Here is a 17,823-nt window from a genome sequence, read left to right as displayed (position 1 = left end):
GTCTGTGGCAATTAAAAAGCCACGTAAACCCCTTGGTCAATGTTTAGTGGAATACAAAATACATTGCCTTAAATTGCATTGCATCTGAAAAAGATCAGATATGAGGTCTGAACTGAAAATGAGTGAAAAAGCAGCCAATGTCCTAACTTGAGCTTCGTCTTTTCCACAGTCATGTACTTACACCTGAATTAGCTTGTCATATTACAAAAACGAAAAGTTTTCACTGCAATACTTTACACAGTGTGTACTGTGCACTTTTAAATCAACAATAGGCTCTTTCAAATTAAAAATCGCACACCATTAATCTTTGTCACACTGAAAATGTTATGGCATTTTCAACTGAATTCCACCACAAGCACAGATACTACAAAGACTTTGTCCTCTCTCTAGGTTCTTCTTTTCTCCTTCCTCTTACCCCAAACAGTAACAGCAGATGGCCACCCTCCCCGAGCCTGGTCCTGCGACAGGCTTCTTCCTGATAAAAGGGAGTGTTTTTTCCCCTCACCATGGTCACCAAGAGCTTGCTCAGCAGGGGCCACTGGATCATTAGGTTTCTATGAGTAATGTGTGTATGAGCACTGTAGTGTTTTGGTTATATATGCCTAAATAAAATGGGGGCACCATTAGGGTGTTATTTATAAAACATTTATTTAGCATACAACTGAGATGCATTTAAAATATTTACTCCAGTTTTGCAGTAAAATGTTCAAACATCTGTTACAATCATTGCTTTCTTAAATCAGCTGTGCGGTTTTTTTAACATACACATTCATGCCAGCTGGTTTAATTAAAAACAACAGTCCCATATATTGTACCGTAATAAAACAATGTGTCGTTACTTGTAAAGTTAATGAAAAGAAAGATATGCTATGACAATATACAATACACGACGTATTGAAAACTACCATATCAAAGTACATGAAATGACAGACCCCTGATAAAAACTTAAGACAGACATCAAAATTTCTTCCAGATGCACATATCCAACAAAAATAAATACTGATGAAAATGCTTTCCTCAAAAGAACATTCTCATCTACAGTAGCGGAAAATAGTACCTGAAAATGACAGCATCCCTTTTCTGTGAAATAAACTGGAGTAGAAATGAATATAAAAATCTAATAAAATACTCTTGATAAGTCTTTTTTTGTTCATAAAAATCAGTACAGAAATGAAAAGTGATTGTAGCTTCTAAAATAAAACAAAAATACAAACTGATTGTCTGACACACAGAAAACATTTTTTTTCTTTTTGGCCATGAAGTCCAAAAATCTCTGCAGGGCAAAGTGGCATCAGTGCACTGTCCACTACAGTTATACCACATTTAACACCCATTGTGTTCATTTGATGGATATGCACAAACACTGGCTTTAGAATAAAATGACAAAATAAAATAAATACAATCTCAAAACAGGTTACCCTTCTGCGTTCCCAGTGTCTTGATAGACTGTTTGTAAACAAATGATGACTCGTTGTTAACCCGAGTCGGTTTTTGATCCAGCTCACTGTCAACAAAGGAAGAGCTAGTCTCACCTAAGAGATGTTAGGCACCGTTTCTTTGATGTTACACCTGCTGACCCCCATCATCACCTTCTTCTCTGTGTGGCGTCTTGTTGAACAGACATGATGCTCTGTTTTAACCTCTTTGTAAGCAAGTGACTTGCTCTGCCGCAGTAGGTGTGGGTGGTTGTCTGCAGCGACGTCTCCAGCGGTCGAAGCAGCGAGGTCTCCAAGTTGTCGCCGAATTGGTACTAGGATCAAAAGTAAACATGTTCAGCTTTCCTACTCCTCATTTCGGACATCAAACAATAAAAACTGCCTTTTAATTGCATTCTTTCCATGCCCACGTCGTTTTCGGCTGCTGCACCAACTTAAAATGCAGCTCTTCTCGTTCTCCTGCCTTTATGCCTTTAAAATAAACAAATAAAAGCAGCACAAGTGTTTGTTTTTAACACCTGTTGTTTCCTGTGACAGCTTAAAGAAAAGAAAAAGCACAATGACAACTACATTCATCTCACATGAATTAAGTGCCACATTTATCACCGTCACTTCCAGACAAAATAACATTCTGTTTTTGATTCGTATCTGTCAATTCAGAGTGTGTTCGAGTGATGAATATCTATTACCCCAACTATTCACAAATGGGCTTAATAAGACGTGACAGCGTCGGGGAAAACTACAGCTGCTGCATTCCAGATATGCTTCATTATTGTACGCTTTTGTATCGCCAAGTAAACGGCAAAGGGGGGGAGAAAAAAAATTTAAAAAGAAACTTTCAGCCTCTCCTGTGAATGAATATTGGCAGCCAAGGCTTTTGTCACGTACGGTATGCAAATAAGGATGTGTGCCTTTCACTTTTATATTGAGGTGCACCAATCTTTTACTGCTCGAGTAAATAAGGGAAATTACTATTTTACAATGTCTTATTTGACTCGAGTTTGGCAAAGTATTACATTACTCAAAGCGCACTTTCTTTATTATCTTTCATATAGTGCAGAAGGCAATAAAATACCATTAACAGCCTCCTATTGATTTTTATGTGGATGTGGCGGGTGCGTTGTCCACACAGCCATCATGATGTCTCAAACTAGCATCAGCACTAAAAATTTTACAACTCTTCTGTGGGCTTGGCTGGGTAATGGTAGTGCCCTTTATTGCAAGCTCCTCTGCTGGCTGAGAGAGAGCCTGCCTTGGGAACTAGGCTGACTAAGGGGGTCTCGGTTGGATCGAAATTGGAGTTTGTTCGAGAATTGCCTGCGCCAAGCTTTGGGATGATAGCCTCAAAAGACTGGAGTGGGAACAAAGTGGGAGGAGACTGTGGAGCTGAAGCAACTGAACGCTCTGATAAAAAAATAAAAGAAAACTTGAGCAGAACAGTTAAAGATAAAAACAAAAGGAGAATCATTTTTAAAAGATCTTCAGATCTCTCTTCCAATACAGCGACTGTGAAACACGGCCCTTTATCTTAGAAACATCTTCTCAACTTTTTGCTTACTAACGAGAATCCGCAGCACTCCTCTGCCTCCTAAAACCTTGTGGATATGGTATGTGCTGTATGTGTTTCTGTTCTGTCTGAGAGACTGATGGAAGCATGAGGACCGAGTGCCCCCATAATGAAGCCTGCTCGTTTTCTTAATGGCTGAGAACATTGCCCGCACTGATAGCGGCCTGGCTCGGCCCTGTGGCGGTAATGGATGGAGACCAGCTAATGAAGCTTCCCTTGCTCCCCCCAATTGCTGCCTGCATGTTGACCGGTAAGCTGAAATCAAAATGAGCAGATCGCAGGGGAGCTGCCAGCAAAACAGTGAAAGAGCTCTCAGGCTCATCTGCTTGCTCACTTATGATACAAGTGCTGCATTTTAGCCTTTCAAGGCCTATAAGCTTAAACACATTTCAAGCTTCCAGGTGCTTTTTTGTTCAGTCTTTATTTCCAGGTGGTGTCCTGTGTCCAGACTTAAAGATGCTATGTTGACACTTTTTACAGGTGTTAAATCAAAATCAGACCTAGCCAGTTGTTTCAAACGGGTAAAAATCACACCTATGTTATTTACATCAAAACGCCCAGAAAATACAAAAAAAAACAATAACAGACTAATCCTACGAACATACACTGATTAGGCATAACATTATGACCACCTGCCTAAAATTTTGCTGCCAGAAAGAGGCCAGACCTATCGAGACACGGAGTCCACTTGACCCCTGAAGGTGTGCTGTGGTATCTAACACCAAGATGTTAGCAACACATCCTTTAAAAGGTGGGTCCTGTATGGATCAGACTTGTTTGTCCAGTACATCCCACAGATGCTCGAATAGATTGAGTTCTGGAGGCCAAGTCAACCCCTAAAGTCATTACGCACCTCAAACTATTCCTGAACCACTTTTGTATTGTGGCAGGGCACATTATCCTGCTGAAAGAAGACACAGCCACCAGGAAATGCCATTTCCATGACGAGCTTACAATGTCTGCTGTATTGCTTAAGTACATGTCAAAGTGACAGTCACTTGGATGGCAGAACCCAAGGTTTCCCAGCAGAACATTGCACAGAGCATCACACTGCCTCTGCTGGCTTGAAAGAAACTGTTAGTGTCATTCACTTCACCTGTCAGTGCTCACAGTGTTAAAGCCTGATTGGTGTATACTGTTTGTGTCATCAGTGCCGAACACAAAAAAAAAAAGAAAAAAAAAAAAATCACACTCTGTGACATGAGTCTTCCATTACATAAAAACCCCCAAACACAGCATAGCCAGAGGAGCTGTAAATCTTCACAACACTGAAGAAATGATCTAGATGGTTAAAATACATGTTTGTGACCTGTATTTAAAGATATACAGTCAGTCTTAACAAAGTGAAAAATATTGACAGACAATTGGTTTCAGTCCTTTCACCCAATTTGTGGACAAAGTGACAAAAAGCCTTTTTCTGGAAAGCAGCCACATTCAATAGTAGTTAAATAAATTCAGCTTTGCGTAGATTTGTCAGGCATTTGTGTTCACAGTGGTATAAAATCTAAGTGAAATGACCTCTTTGTCTAAACTGCATGTGAAAATGTTTGAATAAATGCCTTAAATGTTGAGAAGCAACAACTTTGGCTTGAATTTTTAACCTTGCAGTTAATAGGATACCAAGCAACCGTTTCACTGACTAAAACTGGATGGAGCCGACATGCCTGGTTTGGAAGACCAAAGACAGGATGATGAAAATGTTTAACAGGCTATTGATTAAGCACTCGTGGATGGAAGCATCTATAAGAGAAAAGCACTGACCTGCAGTGCTTATTGATAATGTAATAACTGGCAAATGTTTCTCCAAAATAATCTGGTCTTCCTACAAAACTGCCCTCAAAAAGCAATTTCTCACAAGAATAAACATGTCCCATGATATATTAAATATCTTCTAACTTTTTCCAGTCAGTTATTTCAAGAATGTGTTGTAAACTTTTGGAAGAATAAATGTTTTAATACCTTCAGATATGTGGCTAATTTTCATATTTGATTTTTTAAAATATTTCTTACATTTGAAAACTTCTAAATTAACATGCAAATAAAAATGATTTCATAATCTGTTTATTTTCTATGAATTAAAACTGTGTCTGTTCTTTGAATGATTGCGGTTTAAAGATTCCAAGAAATAAACAGACACTTGTAACGTGTTTCTAAATGATTAAACTTCTGATAAAAACCCCATTAGGTTTACAAGAAACCACTGATCGATCACAATCCACACAACGTTAACGCCCCAAGCCAAAGATGGAAGAGTCGGCAGCATCACTGAACGGGCAAATTTCACTGGCTGACTGCCAGGTCCCACCCCCAGGCGTGTGCGGCTGTCCCGAGCAGGGGGTTTACCCTCGCAGCCGAGAGGTTTCCTTGATGAAGACTCGGGGCAAAATATTTGCTGTTTATTTGGAGTCTGTGCTTCGGAAACCGTTCAATAAATTACATTTCTTGACATAGTTTTGAGGGATATTTGCAAACTGTGAACCACTGAAACACTGACAATAAGTGCAGCTGTTCTTTGTAGCAACATTTCTTAGCTACTTTAGTGTACAGCTTGGATTCTCAATCTGCGTCTTTGGCTGACTTTCTTGCATGCTGTGTCTCATATACTTCACTGAACAGAGTTTTCCGTAAGAAGGAAGGACACTTGAATATTTGTTCCCCTTGTAAGGTAAGGTAGACTTCTGTGAAGATGCCCGTACCTTCCGAATTGCTTCATAGACAGCTCGAAATGCTGGCTGTTTGTCATCATGATAAACTCCTCTGTTACCATGGAGAATAAAGACACCTTCTTGTTCAGCCTGTTGACAGTTGCTGCCATAGATACAGTGGTCTGGACGGTAGTTCCACTGGCAGGGAAACATATACAGGCTTTCTGTAACACAGTAAGACAATGATTCAAAAGAAAACCATTAAAAGCCCTGAAATTTGTACTTGACAGTAAACATCCAAAAGAAGAAGCTTCTTTAATTAATCTTTGTCTGCTGGTCTGACTTAACTATCATGACACACAATAACGCCATGTATGTGGTGGCACTAACCTGGGTTATGGTGGAATATGATATTAAGAAGGTCCTGGTCACCCCAGGTGATGTTGAGCTTATACTTCTGGAGAAGGGGCATCAACATTTCCTCCCACTTTAGTGTAACTGTTGTCATGTCATTCTGGAACAACAAAACGCAGAAGGGATGTGTGTCATTTTGATTCTAGAAACCATAAACATGCCATTTTAGCCAATCAATCATTTGGGGAACACTTCCCATCCACGCAAAGGGAAGGGACTATCTGTCAGCGAGCTCTCTAGGAAGCTTTAGCATTGAATTACAAGAGTGACCTCAGCTGGTCAATTTTGGTGGTGCAGAACAGCTACTTCTAAGGATTTAAGAACATTAGACAGCTCTAGAGGTTTCAGTCAAAATGCAAAACTAACATGGAATTGAGAAAAACATGCCTAATGCAGTCCTTGTTTTAAAAACAGTACTTATTTAGATATTGTATATTAAAGGCCATTTTATTAATCCTTTATTTATCCAGGTAAAAAATCTCATTGAGATTAAAAATCTCATTTCCAAGAGAGACCTGGCATCATGGCAACAAAAGTCACATACCACATAGGTATATAACATTTAAAACAAATACAAATAAATGTATATCATGACCAAACCCTTTTTAATAGCTGATACACTTTCACATATATCATGACACAATGGGTATAACCATTAGGCTGGTTAATAAGCAACAGATTTATCTTTACCTTGAAAAATTTTTCCCTGAGGCGTGTCATGTTCATGAGCATGACCCCTGAGTTGATGCCTGTCTTGCCGTAGTAAGGGTGGCGGGCAAAACGATTGTACCAGCCGATACGTGGTTCCTCATGTTCTGGAGCCATGGCAGCTAATTGCCTTGAATTGAACTGAGAAAGCAGAGCCCACATGTCTTCTACTGGCTGCAGAAAAATAATGTCTGTATCTACATAAAGCAAGGAGTCTACCTCCTTCAGAATCAGCTGCAAAAGACATATAGAAAAAAAAGATTAGTATATTCTGAAAAAGCATTACTGTATTAAGCTATCTGAATGTAAAAAGATACCTACTGGCAGAAAAAGCCTCTGAGAGGCACAGGGTTTGAAGAGTTTCTTCCATTCTCTTGCATTCTCCTTGGGAAAAGTGATAGGGTAGATGCTGGAATTAAACCTTGCCCGAACTCTCAGAGGCCACGATTCCAGCTGAAAAAACAAAAAAAACAAACAAAAAAACAGAAAAGCACTAATGTTTAATTGCATCTCTTTTTGAGCTCTTTCATTCATTATGCATCTTTGTCTTTAGAACAAAAAGCACCAAAAACTGGGTAAAGACTTTACTTTCTTCCTTACTTAGTCATAACTGGACACTTAATGCTGTTTCTCCTCTGAAAACAATGAATTGTAGAAGACTAGCTCCTTGATACAGTTTGCAAATGTGTGTTTTTAAGCAGCGGCCCCCAACCCCCGGGCCACAGACTGGTACAAGTCTGTGAGTCTTTTGGTACTGGGCTGCGAGAGTTGAGGCTCGGGTGTGAAATTTATGGTTTTCTGCGTTTTTAATCTTTTTTTTTTTATCATTGGCTCTGTTTCCCTGGGTCTTTTCCCATGTGTTATGAATAAATTTTTTTTGGTACTGGTTTTATTTTGTTGTATTTATCCACGACACCTTAAAGGCCACTCGGTGAAAAAAATAGTCGGACATAAACGAGTCTGTGGCGCAAAAAAGGTTGGGGACTGCTGTTTTAAAGCAGATATCTTGAAAACAGGAACAGAAAGTGACAAAAGTTACCTGCCATGGAAACCTGGTATTTCCACCGGAAAACAAGACCAACCTCAGGTTTCTTTATAGCATTGTAGCTAAGCTGCCAAAAAGCCATATATCTGTTGAGCCTTGTATTGTTATAGCTCGCTAAGGTGACTCTGAATTAATCCTCAGGTATGTTTCTACAGGCCAAGGCTGCTAGGATACCTTTCAAGATACATTTAGTAACGCTAATCCTTTTTGTTTGTTTGTTTGCTTTTTACTTGCTGGTTTCCAAGTGTTTTCTCAAACAAAATTAAAAGATTTCTCTGTACTGTAAAGGGGCCTGAGATGACCATTGTTGTGAAGTTGCACGGCATGAATAAAAAAAACAAAAACTGCAAAGGAACAGTTGGGCTATGAGTTGAGATGGGTTGAGAAGCATAGCAAATGAAACCACATATGCTTACAGTGTTTCTGAAACTCTTGTGAAGTTCATCCTCAGCAAAGATGTAAAAGTGCAGAGGCTTTTTGCTGAAGAGAACAGCAGACTTCAACATGGTGACTGTTTCCTCTAGCCTGGGGCCACAGGCCACAACAGCCAGGTGACTACTCTCATCCCTGCTTTCTGCCTTCACTGCAGAGTTTGACCGCTCACTAAGAGTCAAGAGAGAGGTGGAAGAAGAAAAAAATTAAGGCGTTTATTTTTACATTAGAATGGATACACTGGCAAGTGCAAAAGAAAAAGTGAGTCTCAGCTGACTGGTACTCAGCCCTGTAGGGTTGGAACTGTCATTAGATTTAACAGAGGGACTCAGAAGAGAACAATCATTCATACTTTTTGCTGCCTTCAAGTGCTTCTTGTGAATTACTGCTTTCACGTTTGGACATAATGAATGTAGCCTGTCATATTCAATCATTTCCATGTATGCACAGAAATGTTTACTGTATGGAAAACCCATTTACACAAATACAATAAGCAAAATGTTATATTTTATTCAGACCTCAAATTTGAACTGGTTGTTTCCAGCTTTGATTAAATTATACCACAAAAAACCTTTTATTATGCATAAAATGAAAGATTTAATGCTTTAATGCTGTGCTAGTACGCAGGAATGCAAAAACTCAAAAACAGTCACACAGAACACTGTGGATGCAGCAGTTATCAAGCATGTACTCTGAACTGTGGACCTACAAAGTAGGTGAAAAGTGTAAAGCTGGAGGCAGTTGATTATTGCAACATGTATCATTCATAGTTTCACAAAATCAGGCATACCTAAAAGATGATTCCAATAAGCAGTTCACTCCACAAACATCAGCAGGCAGTCTCCAATATGGATTCCAGTAAGAAACTGACTGTGACTTACACCTGACAGAATAGAAACATCATCTTTTGGATCCTCAGAATCAAATCTCTCTCTCGGATATCAGTAGTGTTTTGCGATTTTCATTAGGATTTGTTTAACATGTGGCGGTCCTTTAAATCCAGCCTAAAGCTAACCTTAAACTGATCGGTTATCTAGCAAGCTAACAGGTGGTAGCTAATGGTTGTTTTCAGATTATGTGGTGAAAAACAGCACAACTAAAACACTGAACATTTTAACTTATCCAAAACTCGCCAAATTACTATTTGTTTGGTAGCTGGCTAACGTAAACTTGGTAAACTAGGTTTTACGATACATCTATCGGCTCGTACACGCTAGCTGAAGCAAGTAAACTAACATTAAACTGCAGCGATATGCTGAAGGTGCAAATGAAGCTGTAACAAACAGGTAAAGCTAACTTCTACTCATTTTTGTAGTTTAAGTGTAAAATTGGTTGACACAGCTAGCTAAGCTACCTGTCAAGCCCTTCTTCGCGGTCTCGGAGGCCTTCCAGGCCTGGCCTTTTCCTGAGAAGGTGCCCGGTGTCATGACTTTTCCTGCCGGGTATTCCGTGTTCTTTTACTCTCCACCCGTCTCTGTCCTCTAAGGTGGAGGCTAGCTGATTGAACACATACAAAAAGGAAAAGAAGACGAAGATCATGCACAGGAGAAATGTGTGAAGATAGCATCGCATCTTGCGCTTCAGATTTTATAGGTTAAAGAAACATTTTCATGTTAAGCTTAGCTAGCTATCGCACGACATATCACCAGCTAGCTACTTTATCTCATTAATAAGTCAGAAAGTAAGCAGACAGACACAGTTGGTGTTTACAGTTTCAGCCCCACCCACTTCTGTTACACGTGTTTTGTCTTATCAGCCATCTACCTACACTGTGACACAGTTTACAAGTGGCACATGCAGGGCAGAGGTGGAGTCATTCACAATTACAGCACACATTGTAGAAAAAATACAACCAAAACCCATAACGATTCTACAATCAGTATCATGCCTTCTTGAACTAAATTCAGGGAACCCTCAAAGCGCCAACTGAATACACGAGTAATGAAGTTTTAAACTTAAAAGCTTAGACAAAATAGTCTCATTTCTGAAGTGGTGGTACATATTTAAATCTCCTGTAGTTACTGGTGTATAAGCAGTATTTTAATGTATTAATGCACCATATTTTATATCCGTGTCAAATGTGCAATACTTCTCTGAAGAGCAGGGAGAAGTGTGTGTGTGTGTTAATAAACAGGTGGAAATATGAAAGGACCTCAAAATTGCATTTGTGTTCAGTAACTGCAGAAATTTATTTAACAGTTCTTTTTGATCATTAAAAACAAAAATAGCCAAATATCTACAACTTACTTTATTCAACATCATTTTACAATATAAACCATTCTATAGATTAGATCATGCTCAACTCTACCAAGTGAAGGAGAAGCATACCGAGAATAGCTCATCAATATTTGTACGAAAAAGTTACTCAGTAAACATTTATTGCATTCAACGGGATTAAAAAAAATGACAGGCCAGAAAAACCAACAGTGTTATGATTTATGATAATGGTAAAATTATAATGCTTTTTAAAAAAAACAAAAAAACAAAAACAACAACAACAACAACAACAAAAAAAAAACCAAAAAAAACAAACAAACCCCAGAAACATTCTCATCAACAAAGGTTGACATTAAGTGCAAAACACAACAATTTTCAGAGGATGAGCTACAATTGTGAGATGAAGACACATTTCTTCCACAATACATCATTTAATCTGTGCTGTAACGACAAACTGAAAGCGATGCTTGTGTGACACTGAGGTGTTAAACGCAAGTTGCCACAGCACGTGGTGCAGTTCCTCTGACGTCCAGGATTTAATGCTACAGTTCCTTTTTCTCAGTTCATCATGATAGATTTTGCTGCAACAGGTTTTTGAACCAAGCAGACATCTTACATATTGACTCCTGAATTGTTTTACTATTGGAAGGCACTGGAAAAAAAAAGTGAATGCTATCATAGTGGCATTTATAGTATTATTAAAATAATGTGCATTTTGAAGTTTAATCTCTGACTGAGGTTGTTGAGAGTGCAGGAGAATGGGTTGTGCTGACCAGGGCTGTGGATGTTAGTGAGTCTCTCCGTTAACTGACGAGCTTTCCCCACGGGGCGAAGAGCATCTGGAGACACCTCGTTCAGTATTATCAGAGCTTGAGCCGCTCAGATTGTGTTGGTCTCCTGAGGCAGTGGTTACTGGAGTGGACGTGGGTTTGGCTTTCTCCTTAAAGTCTGTGATTATTACAGTCAAGTCTCCAACTGTGACCTCCAGATGCTGGGCGCTGCTCCTGTCTATGTTTTTTAACCTGGGCCTGTTGAAGCAACCCAAAACAAATGGGGTCTAAGTACAGCTTAAAGGGTAAAAAAACATTTCAGTAGCAAAAGAAAAGGAAAAGCAAAAAAGAAAATAAATCAAGGATTACTAAATAGAGTGACCCATTCATTGATTTCTTTGGAAAACAAATTCTTTACCTCATCTTTTTATAGCCCTTCTTTTTCAGTGTAGGTTCTTTATCACTTTTGTCTTTCTCTGATTTTTCTTTCTTCTCCTTTTTGGGATGTGTTGGTGGGGGAAACTGCTGATTTACTTGCTGTGCAACCAGCTGAGAAACAGGCCGCGGTTTTCTAAACAAAACAAAACAAAACAAAAAAACAAAAACTTGGAGTTATATCAATTATTAATCTCTGCCTCTCTTCCACAGTGTCACTAATGCCCTGTCTTCCTCCCCTGACCCCCCAACCTGTCGACGGAGATGTCTGCCCCTCTCTGAGCCTTGTTCTGTCTGAGATTTCTTCCTATTAAAACTGAGTTTTTCCTTTCCTACTGTTGCCAAGTGCTTGCTCCTGGAGGATTACCTAATTGTTGGGATTTTCTCTGTATTATTGTAGGGTCTTTACCTTGTAATATTATTATGCTTTGAGGTGACTGTTGTTGTGATTTGGTACAACATAAATAAAATTAAACTGAATATTTAGATCACTCAACCAGTAAGTCGGGTGAGTGAGAGGTTTAGACTGCTTGACTGTGTGTATTAGGTAATTAAAACAAATTTGTGTTAAACTCTTGTCATCAGTGTGTTAAAATGGGCTCCACAAGTTGATGTTATCCAAGCAAGTAGAATCATTCAAAAGGTTTAATCTTAAGCTGCTGAAGCTTAACTGGAGCATTGGAACAAAAAGATAGAATATTACATAAACGACAGTGATTGAATTCACAGATTCATATACATTTCTGATAAGCTCTGCAATGTATTTTACAGAACAACAACTGTATACCCTCCTTCCCCACCAAGAACTTTTCAGTCTACATCAGCTGGGAAAAGTGTAAAGAGTTTTGCTCTCATGGTACAGCCACGTTTTAGTTTTACTATAATGACACAGACAGCCGCATGCTTGCACCCTATCAGGTGGACTTCTAAGAAGTATAATAGGAATGACGACTTGTCTGTTCACGCCCACAACAGAATTTAATCTCTGCTTTATTAGTCAGAAAAGTTTTTTTGAACTTTTTGCTGTTCTCTCACTACTTCCTCAAATTGCCACTTGTTACAATTCTAATACACTGGAATTTGTTTTGTGACAATTCTCAATCTAATTTTGCCATGATGTCTTTAGACTTCTATGTAACCTTCAGTAATGGATTGACCTGACTCTTGGTCCAAGCAAATACATTTAGTCTCACCTTTGCAATTAATTTTCTTCCTCTGTAGTCTTTCCTACAAGGAACAAACCCTATGCTTTATGTTTACACCTGCAGACACATGGCCAATGTAGAAACTGGAAAGTACTATGAAGCGAGTTCAACATACCCATGGTATCCATCCGTTACCTAATTTCAGTTATCCTAACAATGGTGATCAAGATAAGTGGTCACAGGAAACTGATTATCAACTTGTTAAATTAGTCCAAGGTTTCCTGATTTAGGTATAAGCACGCTTACATGAAAGGGGTGGCATTGTGATCTGGCAGTCACACTTCAACTGAGCGGTTGATGTACAAAAGGAAGAGTAGACTATAATTTTAGAAAAAAAATCAGCGATGTGAGATAAAAATAACTGTAGACTACCAGACACAAATGATTTCAAATGCTTTGGTCAAAAAGACTGGAACAAAAAGGACTAATAAAATTTAGCCTATTTAAAGCTACCCAACCCCCCCGGATAAACTGAAATCCTGCTTACTCATGAGGGCCTATGACATTGACATATTATACTATATGTCATATAGTATATGACATAGTCTGACAATGTGTTAAATATTGGTCTGATTGGAGAGTGGTTGGCTTTATTCTGATTTAAGTATTTTGGAAGGTTATGTAAGGCTGTAGAGCTGTACCATAATGAGAGATAATTAAAATTTGGTGTGTCCTCTGTACTATGAATGAGGTGGACACAATATTACAACTACAAATTAAAGTATAATTCAATTGAATGTAATAAAACAAAACAAAGGGAAATACTAAGGTCGTAAGCCCAGCCACCAATAAAAACGCCTAAATAAAGTTGTCACGCGTCAACATCACAAATGTAAAAAAGAAAAAAAATTGGGAAAAAAAGGAAAGAAAGAATGAAAAGCGACTACGTGAATGAGGTTTCGCACAGCTGTGGGTAATTAAAGCAGTTATGGGGTAGGTCCAGTTTTTCATACCGAGTTGACGTGCCTTTTCTGACATCACACATCATGCACTTGAACGCCTCAGCGCTGTTCCTGAATGTGCACACGCTGCAGTCCCAGTAACCATCGTCGGAGGAGGGCTTCGATTGCCGCTTTGGCCTTCAGACAGAAACAAAACAAAAACAGAGGGACATGGCAGTTTTACAGCGGGAATGGTGATTTCACCAACTACGTGTGCGACTAAGGTTACCGCTGGTGGAAATTAACCCTTCGAGAAAGTAGTTTCTGCTCAGAAGGCAGTCAGTGAAGCAAAGCGAGTCTTCACTTGACACAGGCAGTTGCCCCGTATTAAACCAGCAGCCAGCCGCCATGAACACTTCAGTAAAACGGCTTCATCCATTCACGGTGCTTTGCCTTCACGAATTGTCCGTTTAAGTCTAAATTCAAACACACTAGTGAAAGTTTTACCTCGTGGGACTCTTCTTGTCTCCCATTTTTTGAGAATCGCGGTCTTACAGGACTTGAAAAGGATCGATGTTACAGGTGAAAAGACGCATTTAGCTGCTGCTCAGCTGTCGGAGAAACTCCTGTCGAAGGGCGGTCACGTGCTGCGGGTTTACCCAATCACTTTAAATGTAATCACAAGCGCTATAAATGTGATTAAAAGTCTTATTACTGCAGTAAACCGCATGGAAATGCATAAATGCTATGGTATATTCAATATAGTACAAGACAGGATTTTAAGAAAGAATAGAATCTTTTAGAGTAGGACTAAAAAAATATTTAGGCGTAATTCACTTTAATGTTAATATTTTATGAGATAAAACTCAACCAAAAAGCCTATCGATCTGTTTTGCTATAACCCCCCCCCCACACACACACACACACACACACAAAATACAAAATACACACGGCGGGGAAATGTGTACTTTACCACAGCTCAGGTACAGATAGCAGAAGAATAAATCAAATTCAAATTTTATTTGTCACACACACACAACCATACACAGTATGACATGGGGGTGAAATGCTTGTAGCTGTACAATGCCCGACCATTAAATGACAGAAGAAAAGTTTTACAATATTTACAATTTACAGTTTACTACAAAAATTTACAAATAAAAATAAAAAGAATAAAAAGAGTAAACCAAGAATGTAAAGTCAAGAAATACAAAATAAATAAGATAATACAATATACAATGCAATACAATATATACAACGGTAGCTGAGGTTCTATGTACACGCATACACAGTATGTATTATGGATACAGGGTTGTGGAAATATGCAAGTAATACATTTCAACTATTCTACTACTATGTAAGTAATAGATATCTATAAGTATAGACATGTACATGAACACATACGTACAAATACACATACATCACATTATTTATTATTGGTTGATTTTTTTCTAGAAGTAAATGATCTCTTAAAATCACTCACACACACACAAACCCTAGTAAAATATGATCTCCATCGTCTATGATGATTTATGTTGGCAAAATAAGTGTGCATTTTCGTAAATGGCTGTTTTACTTATCTATTTAGTGTATTTGTGAATGTTTATGTTACTGTACTCTGTGATTTTGTTTCATTTTTCACACATCCAGTCTGCAAAGTCAATGCACACAACTAATAAAAAATTTTTTTTTAAAAAAAGGGCAAAATGAAAGCAGCAGCATCGAAGTCAAGTAATACATCTCGTATTTTGTTTCCTGCAGCAACACAATAATAAACATTATTTCAGATGTACATCTCAGTAGTTTCTTCAAAACTCAACACTTAAAAAAGTGATTATAATAACAACTGAGGGGAGACCTCCATTGTCCCCTCTTTCAGAGTTAAAAAAAAAAACAACCCAAAAGTTGTTTTCTTGAGAACATTAGAACTTATCCACATTTACACTTACAACCCTTTTCAAAAAACAATGAAACGAAAATGAAATGAAAATGAAGAGTTAATTGAAAGTAGGGTCCTGAAGGTTATATTTGCAACAACAAATATAAGAGTTTGGTAAGGATGAGATTTTGGAGGTTACTGTAAGAAGAGGAGCTGTTTTAAACTCAAGGAAGGGTAGTATCATTTTAAGTAAACACTCTTTAGTCACAGGTTTGGTTTAGTCTTATTTTAGTCAAAAATATAGCTTAAATGATTTTTCTTATTAAACATTGCAGAGAGTTTAAGAATAAAACAAATCAATGACCATTAAAGACGGTTATCATGTAGGACTAGGCTTATTATACTGTATATAACGTAAATTGTATTCTGATTTGTATACTCCGGCGCGCTAGGTGGCGCTATGAGATGGCATGAACGTTGTTATTAAATTTGTTCAAAATAGAAAACAAGAATCAATGCAGGGTGGTGCTTTGCAGTGTTGCTGGGGTTGTTTTGGTTTTACTTTTGAATAGTTTGGACTTTCGTATAATTTGTATCTATTTATGGGAGCCTTTTTGCGATAGGAGGATTCTATAATGTGGACGTCGCGGTGAGAGACATAGAAATCACTACTTGGTGAGTTTCTGAAGACCTCGCCTCATGTGTTAGCTTAGCTAGTTAGCATTGGTAATAACATAGATAAAACAGCTATGTCCTTGATTTAGAGCAGCATAATACAAAAAACTGGCAGAGTCACGTATTTAGTATTTAACAGAAATGGCCTTATGATGTGGTCTCGCATGGTTTGCTTTCCCCAAATACTTTTTTCTTTCTTATAGGTTCATTATTCGCAACTGAAACATCTTGAAAATACCAGACGGAGAACCAAAAACATTCTTTTGGTAGTAAGTAAATATACTAACTTTTCGGTGCGTTACTGGTACATTATAATACAGATCTGAGCTCATAAGGGAACGTTTTTGGCTCTTCTACCGTGTTCAGTGCCCTGAGCAAGTTCATTTGAGACTGCGATATATTGTTATGCGTTTCTCAATCTCTTAAGTTTCCAAGGATGGATTCATTTGTCTCTGTCTGTGTAGACTCTCATCCGTTTTCTTAAACTCTTATCAAACCCTTGACCAATTCACTGGTGGGTGGAGCCTGTCCCAGCTGACAGAGGACGAGAGGCAGGGGAGACTCTGAACAGGTCACCAGGCATAATAGGACTAACACAGATTTACAGATAACAAAACACTCTAAGATCCACATTTACTAATCTCCAACTAACTCAACAGATGACTTGACTGTGGCAGGATACCGGTGTAAATGGGGAGCAGGCAAACTCCACACACAAAAGGCTCGAGCTGAGCTTGGGGTTTTATCCCAGAGTACTTACAGTGCCACCCTGTGTTAACTTACATGCCTTTGTTATTTCCTCTAGTTTGATGAGATGGGATTTTGCCAAACATCAAGTTGTGATTTAAAGCCATCAGATCTCTGGATTTAAGCACTCTAGTCTTTAAAAAAAAAGACAAGAGAGAAGACAAGAGAGACACTTGTGCATGGCAGCTGCAGGCTTCTGCAGGCTTCAGCACAAATTCTCATTATGTGATAAGTCATCCCTTTGGCCATCAAAACCATAAAATCTAATCCATAAGCAATGAACATTTGCATGAATCAGTATAGACTTTAAAGCCTATTTTCACCAATGTTTTGATTAGCAGAAGACTCGCTCTGCCTCCTGAGCTATAACTACCCTAAATGTTTACATGTGTGGTTTTCAGACATATATTGTAGAGTCTGCTTGAAATGATGTCTGTGCCAAGAACATCACTTTTGAGAACTCACAAAACACCATGAAGTGAAGTTTTTTTCTAGTCTAGTTTTTCTAGCTAGAATAGTTTGAGAGATCATCAGGCATCCATTTCAGTTTTCTTTTGTTTTTCTATCAAAAGTCTTTTTATTAGACAAAGGTTTGAATGCAATGCATACAATAATGCAAAATGCTTCAGAATTTTCCAAAATTTCAATCTTGTTCCCACACTGACCCTTAAAACAACAAATAATTGGCAGCCTGGGGCCCGTTCTTCGTACCTCGCTAAGTAAGTTAGCTGGATTAGATTGTTGACGATTTCGCGTGATCCTGGATC

General features: G+C 38.4%; 3 protein-coding genes across 5 annotated transcripts in view; 1 reads left to right on the top strand and 2 right to left on the bottom strand.

Annotated features, from left to right (window-relative positions):
• Positions 1-629: 629 nt before the first annotated feature.
• Positions 630-10,382, bottom strand: LOC102291278 (glucoside xylosyltransferase 1). 2 transcript variants are annotated; one of them, XM_005939752.3, is made up of 8 exons: positions 9,602-10,382; positions 9,038-9,130; positions 8,232-8,418; positions 7,092-7,223; positions 6,753-7,004; positions 6,039-6,162; positions 5,700-5,872; positions 630-1,750 (listed from the first exon to the last, which is right to left on the bottom strand). In XM_005939752.3, the coding sequence occupies exons 1-8, from the start codon at positions 9,817-9,819 to the stop codon at positions 1,586-1,588; spliced, it is 1,344 nt and encodes a 447-aa protein (XP_005939814.1). In that variant the 5' UTR covers positions 9,820-10,382; the 3' UTR covers positions 630-1,585. The 2 variants fall into 2 exon arrangements, with proteins under 2 accessions (XP_005939814.1, XP_005939816.1); XM_005939754.3 differs by lacking the exon at positions 9,038-9,130.
• A 98-nt stretch (positions 10,383-10,480) lies between these two features.
• On the bottom strand, positions 10,481-14,406 carry LOC102291993 (YY1-associated factor 2). Its single transcript, XM_005939755.2, has 4 exons — positions 14,263-14,406; positions 13,828-13,953; positions 11,653-11,805; positions 10,481-11,492 (listed from the first exon to the last, which is right to left on the bottom strand). Exons 1-4 carry the CDS (start codon positions 14,286-14,288, stop codon positions 11,252-11,254), a joined length of 546 nt encoding a protein of 181 aa, XP_005939817.1. The 5' UTR covers positions 14,289-14,406; the 3' UTR covers positions 10,481-11,251.
• A 1,680-nt stretch (positions 14,407-16,086) lies between these two features.
• LOC102292531 (periphilin-1) overlaps positions 16,087-17,823 on the top strand; it is a 17,120-nt gene continuing 15,383 nt past the window's right edge. The window contains exons 1-2 of one of the 2 annotated variants that reach the window (XM_005939757.2): positions 16,087-16,309; positions 16,513-16,578. In XM_005939757.2, the coding sequence (XP_005939819.1) occupies position 16,578 (1 nt within the window). In that variant the 5' untranslated portion in view covers positions 16,087-16,309; positions 16,513-16,577. The remainder of the gene's footprint in view (positions 16,310-16,512; positions 16,579-17,823) is intronic. The other variant, XM_005939758.2, reaches the window with a different exon arrangement.

The sequence above is a fragment of the Haplochromis burtoni genome, unplaced genomic scaffold (genome assembly GCF_018398535.1).
Source record: "Haplochromis burtoni strain Fernald_Lab_line unplaced genomic scaffold, NCSU_Asbu1 Contig_272, whole genome shotgun sequence".
In the NCBI taxonomy this organism is placed as follows: domain Eukaryota; kingdom Metazoa; phylum Chordata; class Actinopteri; order Cichliformes; family Cichlidae; genus Haplochromis; species Haplochromis burtoni.
This window is presented reverse-complemented; position numbering and strand designations above follow the sequence as displayed.